The following is a 9,757-nucleotide window of genomic DNA, read 5'->3' as shown; positions in this document are numbered from 1 at the left end:
CAGTAGGTCGTGGCGGACGTGGCGGCGGCCGCCATGAGGACGAGAAGGGCAGAGAGAGGGTTCATTGTGCTTGACAACAAGTAAATTGAAGAATGACTACCCAGAGTGGCTTTTTTGTCTTTGCGCGACACCGTTCTCGTGGATGATTCCAGGACGACATGTCCAGCTTCGCATGAAGGCCGATCCAAATCACATGTCGTCCTCGAGCTGTATACCGTATAGTTACGAGTGCTTCGCGTACGATGAAATAATTGGCATAAATTGGCATACCCCCGGTACCGGTACCGGTAGGTCATGCCTGTAGGTTATGCCTCCAGCCGCGACGATTGCGACAAAATCGAGCGCTAAAAATGTTGAAATATCTAGCTTCGTAGCATTGCGGCGGTCGTTTTATCCAAACAAATGCCACACATACCCTGACGCATACCGGTACATGGTCGTTTCTGACTGGGAAGGGTCGCACGCGAGCCGATGCGAAGTGGGTGTGCAGACCGTACAGCTGTGTGCTCACTTCGATAGTTTTTATTAATAGTCACGTTGCGGGAATCTTTTCTAAGCGGTGTTGCCAGAGATCTTGTTGGAGACGAATCGAATACCGTCTAGCAAGTCCTCAATACTAGTCTTGTGTTGAAAAAGAGGGCCGATCGAATGAGGTCCTACCGGTAGTACACACACTACGCAACTTTGCTCAACATGGTACAGAGACCGACCGCATGGCGGAACGACTGACTCCTCCATGCGACACCCCGTGCCTCGGTCTGGCTGCATTGAATATGCGGTCATCCCAGACGCCATATGGCTTGCTTGGCATGCACACAATCTTCATTTGACGACATGAGACGACATGTGATTTGGATCGGCCTTCATGCGAAGCTGGACATGTCGTCCTGGAATCATCCACGAGAACGGTGTCGCGCAAAGACAAAAAAGCCACTCTGGGTAGTCATTCTTCAATTTACTTGTTGTCAAGCACAATGAACCCTCTCTCTGCCCTTCTCGTCCTCATGGCGGCCGCCGCCACGTCCGCCACGACCTACTGCGGCGACTCGGCCCTCAAGCTCACCTCGTACAACCCCGGTGACAAGGCCATTTTCGCGGTCTCGTCCGTGCTCGTGTCGGGCCAGAAGGACGCGATCCTCGTCAACGCGCAGTTTGGCAAGTCCCAGGCGCAGGCCGTCGTCGACCTCGTCAAGGCCAGCGGCAAGCACCTCACGACCATCTACGTGAGCCACGGCGACCCCGACTACTACTTTGGTCTTGATACGATCCACGCCGCGTTCCCGGACGCTGCCATCGTGGCTACGGCGCCCGTCGTCGAGCACATCAAGGAGACGGTCGCGGACAAGCTCAAGACGTGGGCCGGTGCGCTTGGTGCGGACGCGCCCAACGCGACCATCATCCCGGATGTCTTGAAGGCCAAGCAGCTCACGCTTGAAGGCCATTCGCTCGAGATCCGCGGCCCTGCGGCCCGCAGCTACGTCTGGATCCAAGACCTCAAGGCCGTCGTCGGCGGTGTCTTGCTCGAGAAGAACAACCACTTGTTCATGGCCGACTCGCAGACGCCCGAGTCGCACACCGAGTGGCTCAACGCGTTGGCCGAGATTCAGGCGCTCAAGGCGGACGTGATCGTGCCGGGCCACGGTCTTCCGGGCCCGGTCACCGACATGGAGTCGCCCGCGTTCACGGCCAAGTACATTCGCGACTTTGACATCGAGACGCCCAAGGCTGCCAACAGCACGTACCTCATTGCGGCCATGAAGGCCTTGTACCCCACCATCGGTGGCGTCGACAGCCTCGAGCTCAGCGCCAAGGTCGCCAAGGGCGAGATGACGTGGGTCTAATCGACGCAAGTCCACTAGAACGTTTTCTGGCTATTGTAAACTATTATCTTTTTCGATTGAAACAATTGTACTTTTTCAAAAGTCGGTGAGGCATCCGAGTAGATGTAGTACCAGCAAGCGACAATAGGGACCGAGCTTGATTGTGGAGCTGATCCAGCAATTAGCACTAGCATGGACATTCTTTTCCTGACGCATTCCTGTCGTACCAGTCTCCAGAAATAGAACAATGTTATTCAAATATGAAGATGCAATGCACAAGTTGTCACGAACGGGAACTTCTCACGAAGCGCTCGCTGCCGTCGACGCTAAAACGCTGTTGCCACGGCGAGAGGCATCGAGAATGTCAAAACAACGAGTATGTTAAGAAAATCCAGTTAGTTCTCGCAACAATACCAGTGTACGTTGTCGTTGGAGGCGCCTTCGTCCGTGCCATCGTGGTTTATCAGGTGCGGACGGTGTTGGCACCGTATATATTTCTTTCAGTGCACAAAAAGTCGTACGACACACCACAAATGACAGTATTCCGTTTACGGGTTGGCATACTTTGCATACGCGTTGATATAGTACTCGGGGTCACGCACCGTGAGCTTGAACGCCGGGCGTGCGATTGCTGCTTCGTACGCCGCCGTGACGAGCGGAAAGCCTTTCGTAATGTCAAAGTCGCGGTAATGGCTCAAAACGTGCTTGAAGCGGAAGAGGAACGGCACGATGTTGATCTCGGCGCTGCTGAGGTCGGCGCCGAGAAGGTATGGGCCGTCGGCGCGAAAGTCGGCTGCGTGGTCGCGGTAGATCTTCTCGAGGTCGCCGAGCGCGGCTTCGATCTTGGCCTCGAGCTCGTCTTTCTTGGCCGGGTCTTGGTTGCGGAGAAGTGCGTAGAATGGACCAATCTCAAACTTGGCTTGGGCCAGCTGCGCCAATGCCGCGCGCTCGGGGCTGTCGCGGTTGTGGAGCTTCCCGCCGTTGTACTTGGCGTCCAAAAACTGCGCCACAATCGCCGACTCGTACACAGGGTACCCTTCGTGGACAAGGAACGGCACGGTGTGGTACCGGTTGAACTTTTCGACGTAGCTGGGCGGCATCTCGGCGTAGAGACCAATCTCGTACACCGTCAGGGGTGCGTCGACCTCGGCGGCGGTCCACAGCGCGCGGTGGCCAAATGGGCAGCCAATGTTGTTGAAGAGATGAACCTTGCCGTCCGTCTTGAGCGCGTCAAGGTCAGAGTCTGAAAGCGACGTGTACGCGACGGTCGTGAGTTGCTGAGCGGGCATGCTTGCACAGGAGGATACCGGTAATGAAAAATGACGATCTTAGCGCGCGCTCTGGCGCTGGATTGGTTCAGATCCACGATTTCTTATTTATAGCAATATTAAAATTATCCTCTTGTTTGTATGGTGACGGTGCGGATTTGGTGACATTGCACTTGGCGAGTGACGTGGCACACCAGATGGCGAGCAAATCCTGCGAATTCGGCACCGTTAGCCAATCACGTGGCGCCGTGCCATCTACGCAAGGCGGCTGGCAGCTGTGCCCCTTGGACCTTCTCCGTCGTCTTCGAGTCCTCACATGTATCCTGTGCGACGCTGGGAGCAGTACAATGCCACGATTCCTCCCGACGTCTTCGGCTGCATTCTTCAAGGCTTCCGACGTTGCAAACTCGAGCGTTAAGGTGGGTCAACCGCCACCGGCCGCACGTTGTTGCTCTCATGGATTGGTCAAAAAGACAAAGATTTGCCGGCCATCACGCGTGATGATTGGTCAAGGGGTACCGTATTACCTCATCATCGCAAATACCAAACGTCCAACAGCCATGATCGCAGCCGTCGCCCAACGCCTTCCTCGCCGCTTCCGTGGAGAGCTGCAGTCATTTCCAAATTGCCCACGTCGCTACCACTTCGAAAATGACCTTTGAGATCACCGACTTTAACACGCTCTCGGCCGCAGACCGTGCCTCGCTCAAGACGAAAGACGGCAAGGTCCACCTCTTCAACAACCTCATTTGCCCGTTTGGGCACCGCGCGCTGTGGTCGGCGGTCGAGTCGAACGCGCCGTTCCACATGATTGACGTCTCGCTCGCGTCGATGCCCGAGGCGTACATTACCGAGTTCAACCGGTACCACACCGTGCCCTTCCTCCTCGACAACGGCACGTCGATCTTCGAGTCGGCCATTATCGCACAGTTCCTCGACGTCAAGTACAACGGCGGCAAGCTGCACCAGCGCGACAGCCCCGAGCGCGCTGCGTTGGCGCAGCTGGCCCAAGCCAAGTTTGAGATTGGGCCGTTCTACGGTCTCTTGCGCAACCAGGACCCGGCCAAGAAGGAGGGCTTTGAAGCCGACATTCGCGAGACGCTCGACGAGCTCGAGAAAATTTACCGGGAACACGCGGCCGAGTTCCGCGCCAAGGGTCCGTACCTCTTTGGCGATCAGCTGAGCAGCGCCGAGATCAACATCATCCCGTTCTTCTTCCGCTTCCAGATCATTCTCAAGCACTACCGCGACTTTGAGCTCCTCAAGGGCTACCCGCTCCTTACGGCCGCGTACGAAGCCGCGGTCGAACGCCCAGCGTTCAAGCAGACGATCAAGGAGCCCGAGTTTTTCATCAACGCGTACGCCAAGTATGCCAACCCGTAAACCTCCTAATGTAATTTTGCATCCCACGCCAATTTGATGACGCGTCTCGAGTTTGAAGCGACCATGCTATCTGGCGAGCCAAAACGAAAGTCCACGCATTGCAGTAAGTTGGTTATCCTAATACCGCATTCACTTCTCCATGATGCCGGCTACCCGTTGCGATAGGCCGTGGGTGTTATCAGACAGTTTAGTTTGGACACGAGCGAGAAAACGACTTCCTCGGGATGACACGCTATCTGTCCTCATGGTTTGACTGCATTCCTTCCATGTCACTGACAGCAACGGACGTGTACAATTCGCACTTGGGGTACCTATTGTACATTCTGCATAGCGTTTTTCAAAGTTGGAGTGCGATGTACAAGGTTGTCAAAAAGAGTAGAGAAAATTGTACTAGTATTTGTTTACGCGTTCGCAAACTTGGCATAGCCCTGGATGTAGTACTCGGGTTCCTTGGTCGTCTTCTTGAATGCCGGGCGCTGGCTCGACGCCTCGAGCGCCGCCGACAGGAGCGGGACGCCTTCGAGGATGTCAAAGTCGCGGTAGTGCTTCAGAATGTGCTTGAAGCGGAAGAGGAACGTGACGATGTTGAGCTCGGCGCTGCTAAACTTGTCGCCGAGCAAGTACGGGCCCTTGGACCGAAAGTCGGCCGCGTGGTCGCGGTAAATGGTCTCAATTTCGCTCAGCGAATCGCGCAAGTTGGCCTCGAGCTCGGCCTTCTTGGCCGGGTCCTTGTTGCGAAGCAGTGCGTAGAAAGGGCCGGCCTCAAACTTGGCTTGGGCCAGCTGGGCGAGCGCTGCGTGCTCGGGAAAGTCGCGGTTATGGATCACACCATTGTTGTACTTGGCGTCCAAGAACTGCGCGACGATCGCCGACTCGTACACGGCGTAGCCATTGTCGAGGAGGAAGGGCACGGTGTGGTATCGGTTAAAATCGGCCACGTAGCTCGCCGGCATGTCGCCAAGGTCAATGTTGATGATCTCGAACGGCACGTTGACTTCGGCCGCGGCCCACAGCGCGCGGTGGCCAAACGGGCACACAAAGTTGTTGAAGAGGTGGACCTTGCCGTCTTTGGTCTTGAAGGATGCGAGCTCGGCGTCCGAGAGCGCCGTGTACTCGATCACGTGGAGGTCGGCCGTTGACATGGTGTCGTGTTGGTAAGTAGAACCGTGGAAATTGAAAAATGACGATCTTGAGAGGGAAAAAAGGGTTTGGCCGCGCGACATGTTGTTTTACTCTTTGTGTGAAAAGGAAATATTCGATCACCGCCGTTGGCCAATCAAAACGACGAATGGGACAACGAGCATTCGCCTTGGACCAATCCGAAAGCAGCATCCGTCCAACCGAGCGAGCCAACGCGCTCCGGCCAAGTCGTCGCCGAAAACTTCCGTGTTCGGTTAGTACGTCCTGCGACAACTACATGTATGTATGATATGAGGAAGCTACACGAGGAGGTCTCTACTAGGCCTACGAGCTTTCTTTGGCTGATCGATAATGTTAAAGGCATAAATCGCACAAGCTTGGTGCTCCTACAGGGTTTTGTTGTATGGGCCACGAAGCCATCTTTCGACCATTGGTTATAGGTCCGCAGCTAGTACAAATTGTACGATGTGGGCAGGTCGGTAGCATTTCTTTGGACGTCAACGCCGTTCAAGCCTCTCGAGTCGCTGTAGTGCTTGAATGTTAATAACTTTTAGTTCCCATTTCGCGCCACATGTAATGAACGCTTGGTCCGATCAAATCGGACGCCTTCGAGAACCCGAAAACGACGACGAGTGTACATTATGGACACCACAAATGCATGCCAGAATCTTCTACAACCCCATCACTTTGGCAAGCGCAAAACTCAAGGACGCGCCGGCCACGAGGCCAAAATTGACAAAAAAGCTCGCAAACATCCCCGCGCCGCTGCGCTCGGCGTCGTCGACGCAGTCGTTGACAAAAACGACGGTGAGCGCGCCGCCGTAGCCGTGCGTCCAGCTAAAGACGGCCACGACAACGTACGTGATGACGTCGTGTGTAAAAAGGACGTTGCGGGCCAAGCAGACAAAGACGGGGATGCACACGCACCGACCGAGCACGAGGCTCCACACGTTATGGCGTGTAAAACAGAGCTTGTAGCGCGCGCAGTATCGGCCAAGCGCATCAAAGAGAGCGTCCCAGCCCATGAGGAGCAGCGGAAACCACCCGGACGTGTTCAAACTGGGGACGTTGAAGCTCGCAATGTCCGTCAAGAGCCCCGGCCACACCAGCATCGTCGTGAGGTTGAGCACGACGACAAGAATGCCGTTGAAACGAATCTTGCGCAGCAGCGTTGGCTGCAGTACCTTGTGTGTCTGCGGCGTCGCGTGCACGGACGCGCTCCCGGGGAGGCGCAGTAGAAGGAGATACGAGGCGACGCCGGCAGCCATCGTCGCGGCGCCCGCATAAAAGTACACCATCGACGCGGGCACGGTCGCGTCGCTGGGAAAGGCGCCTTTGCTGACGCAGCGGTACGCGGTCGTGATGAAGATCGAGAGGCCAATGCCGAGCTGGACATGTTCGATGCTGCCGCTCGGGTACATGGCGGCTAGGGCAAAGAGGGACGAGCCGGCGACCGCGGCGCCGATGGCCACAATGACGGAGCAGAGAAGCACCATGACTTCGTGCTGCGTTTGGGTCGTGAGGACATAGTACGACGCGGGAAGCAGCAGAAGCACGAGCAGCTGGGCGCCAAAGCCGCCGATGATGCGCGACCGAAACGACTGGCGCGCGCCGACGGCGAGGAGACCAAAGATAACGACGACGTTGGCAATGTAGTAGGCGAACGAGATGCGAAAGTTGACGTTGAAATTGGGAAAGAGGAGCCGCCAATAGTCGACGGGCTGCACGAGCATGCAAAACGGCGTGTAGTAGCAGAGCCCCATGAGCAGAAAGAGTAGATTGGCGCGGCGTGTGTCGGCGGTGGACCACACTGTCGGACTGCACTCGACGTCGTCGCTGGGTGTCGACACGGATGCGTACGGCTCCATCGCAAGACCGTTGTCGTGGACTCGTTAGTACGTATTATAAGCAAGTGCTTGGAACGATGCGCCAGCGTGAACGTGCGGCGATCTCACGCGCGTGTGATTGGTCCATCTTGTGAGTTGGCGTGCGTTGATTGGTGCGTTCAAGAGAGGGTGACCTACGTGATTGGTATCGGTCGCCAAGGATACCAATCGGGACGACATTCACATGGGTGCCACCGATGTAGACGCAGAAAGACCGTTTGAGAGCCACTCGTTGGACGAAGCGATGAGCGATGACACTACGAGGTGGTCACGACGTGGGGCGTGCCCCAGTGGGTAGTCTGGAAGCGGTTGACAGCGATTCTGATAGCACTGCGTCGTGTCTGCACTAGCGCCGTTTTGCAGTCGATCAAGTCGACAGGCGAGAACGTTACGATGGTGCGTTTCGAGATCTGGTCGGTCGGCCGCGTGGACCATCGAGTGGCGCATAGACAGGCTACGATCGCGTGCATATGCAGCAGTGGACGGGACGAGCATGCATGTAGATGCGTTGGACGTTGTCCGTCATCTTTGATTTTTACGCGTCAAAAGACAGGAAAAGACCAGTCGTTGACGGTGCACAAGAGGGGAACAACCGTCAGCGTCCCACGGCTTGGTCCGTTGCGTCGACGATGTACTCCGTGTCGAGCTAAGCTCAACACTGCGTGTCCTCGATCCAGACCGAACTCCTTGGGGGTAGCAACCGTGTAGGTGTCCGCCATGCCAGTGGTGGGGCGAGGCGGGTTCGTTTGTTGACCGACGCTGCAATTTCTGAAATCGCATGAGCTTGAGTGCCTGCACCTGGATCTTTTATCTTGTGCGTTCAAGATTTAGTCTTCTAGATCGCTCGGCCTTGCGCGAAGAAAATCTTGCACTTCTTGACCCCTCAACGCCCAACTTACTGTTAACAGAGCGTTGCTGACTGCCAACGCCACCGACCACAAGAACGTGGACGACATTGCACTCTTTTGTCGATCATTTTGACGGCGAGACGACTGTAGTTCTTGGTCGTCACAAGCGCTTCGTCCATCAAATTCACATTCGGCGTGCCCATCGAAGCTCGTTTGCCACGACTGTCTGTCCTGCATAGTTCCTATCACGTATTAGTAGCATACTCCGTACTTGTAAAGCATCTTGGACACCCTGAACACCAAGAAATAGCAAATCAACCAACGTGCGAACGACGGCCTATCAAAGCACCAAAGCCCATCGCGTTGCGGGACAGGCTGGCCAATGCACTCGTGCCGGGGTGTCGTCACCATGAACATGCCCCGGAGCTCGCCAACAGGTACGTCTTGGCCCGTGGGCGCTATCACGGCAAGGTGCTCTATCTCCACAACATTTACGCCCCAGCCGAACCGGACAAGCGCGAGGCCTTCTTCGCGGCGCTCCCCAAGCGCTTTGAACCCGACGCAGAGCACATTGTAGGCGGCGACTTCAACGTCACTCTGTCCGGCGCCCTTGACTCGTTCGAGCCGCGTCCGGAGAACCTCCAGGGGGTCGAACAGCTCTTGCGCTGGCTCAGCGACCTCCGTCTGGTGGACGCGTACCGCCAGGACAACCCCAACACGATCTCGTACACTAGCCCGTGCCACAGAAACAGGTTAGATTACATTTTTTGTCTCGGAGACTCTGTACGTTAGCGCCCCGACCCAGTCAACACACGTACACGCTGCACGCGCTCGGACCACTCGGCTTGTACGTTTGAGTTGTCGAACCCGAGCCACACAACGAACGGGTCCGTGGCGCACTCCACATTGGCTGACGCAACTACCCGAAGCGGCCGCGATCATCGACGAGTGCTTGGACCAGTTCTTGGACTCGGTCTCGATCGGTCCGGCCGTGGCCCGCTTTTACGATAGCATGGTCAACGACATGCGCACGCGGCTCCGCCTACTGCACCGGGACCGCGTCGCCGCCGACACAGCCCCCCGACGAGAACTCGAGCGTGAGCTCACCGTCGCGCTGGCGGACCTGAACCGCCACCCGTGCCAAGCCATCATCGAAGCCATCCTCGACATCAAGCGGCGTCTCGAAGAACACAATGCCCAAGTCCACGAGCACAAGACGGAAGCGGCAGTGAAACGCCATCTCGCCGAAGCCGCCCGCTGCACCAAGTACCACTTGAAGTCTCCGTCGATCAAGAAGCTGGGACCGGACTCGATCCACCAGATGCGCGACGCCACCGGTCAGGCTCGCACCACGCCGCAGGAGATCTCGCAGGTCCTGCATGGATTCTACACGTCGCTCTACGCCGCAGAAG

The 9,757-nt window shown here is 56.5% G+C and overlaps 4 protein-coding genes across 4 annotated transcripts; 1 reads left to right on the top strand and 3 right to left on the bottom strand.

The window, feature by feature from the left end:
- Window positions 1-2,368: 2,368 nt before the first annotated feature.
- On the bottom strand, window positions 2,369-3,109 carry SPRG_12364 (hypothetical protein; the record flags this gene model as incomplete). The annotated part of the gene is made up of 1 exon (XM_012352030.1): window positions 2,369-3,109. The coding sequence occupies one exon, from the start codon at window positions 3,107-3,109 to the stop codon at window positions 2,369-2,371; it is 741 nt and encodes a 246-aa protein (XP_012207420.1).
- A 592-nt stretch (window positions 3,110-3,701) lies between these two features.
- On the top strand, window positions 3,702-4,522 carry SPRG_12363 (hypothetical protein). The gene has a single exon (XM_012352029.1). The coding sequence runs from the start codon at window positions 3,740-3,742 to the stop codon at window positions 4,469-4,471; it is 732 nt and encodes a 243-aa protein (XP_012207419.1). The 5' UTR covers window positions 3,702-3,739; the 3' UTR covers window positions 4,472-4,522.
- Window positions 4,523-4,872: 350 nt separating this feature from the next.
- SPRG_12362 (hypothetical protein) lies at window positions 4,873-5,647 on the bottom strand (the record flags this gene model as incomplete). Its single annotated transcript, XM_012352028.1, has 1 exon — window positions 4,873-5,647. Exon 1 carries the CDS (start codon window positions 5,611-5,613, stop codon window positions 4,873-4,875), a length of 741 nt encoding a protein of 246 aa, XP_012207418.1. The 5' UTR covers window positions 5,614-5,647.
- Window positions 5,648-6,282: 635 nt separating this feature from the next.
- Window positions 6,283-7,479, bottom strand: SPRG_12361 (hypothetical protein; the record flags this gene model as incomplete). The annotated part of the gene is made up of 1 exon (XM_012352027.1): window positions 6,283-7,479. The coding sequence occupies one exon, from the start codon at window positions 7,477-7,479 to the stop codon at window positions 6,283-6,285; it is 1,197 nt and encodes a 398-aa protein (XP_012207417.1).
- Window positions 7,480-9,757: the final 2,278 nt, after the last annotated feature.

This window comes from Saprolegnia parasitica (genome assembly GCF_000151545.1).
Source record: "Saprolegnia parasitica CBS 223.65 unplaced genomic scaffold supercont2.91, whole genome shotgun sequence".
NCBI lineage: Eukaryota > Oomycota > Saprolegniomycetes > Saprolegniales > Saprolegniaceae > Saprolegnia > Saprolegnia parasitica.
This window is presented reverse-complemented; position numbering and strand designations above follow the sequence as displayed.

Bases quoted from the DNA above. Each gene is read 5' to 3' on its own strand.
- SPRG_12363 (XM_012352029.1), top strand. From the start codon at position 3,740: ATGACCTTTGAGATCACCGACTTTAACACGCTCTCGGCCGCAGACCGT.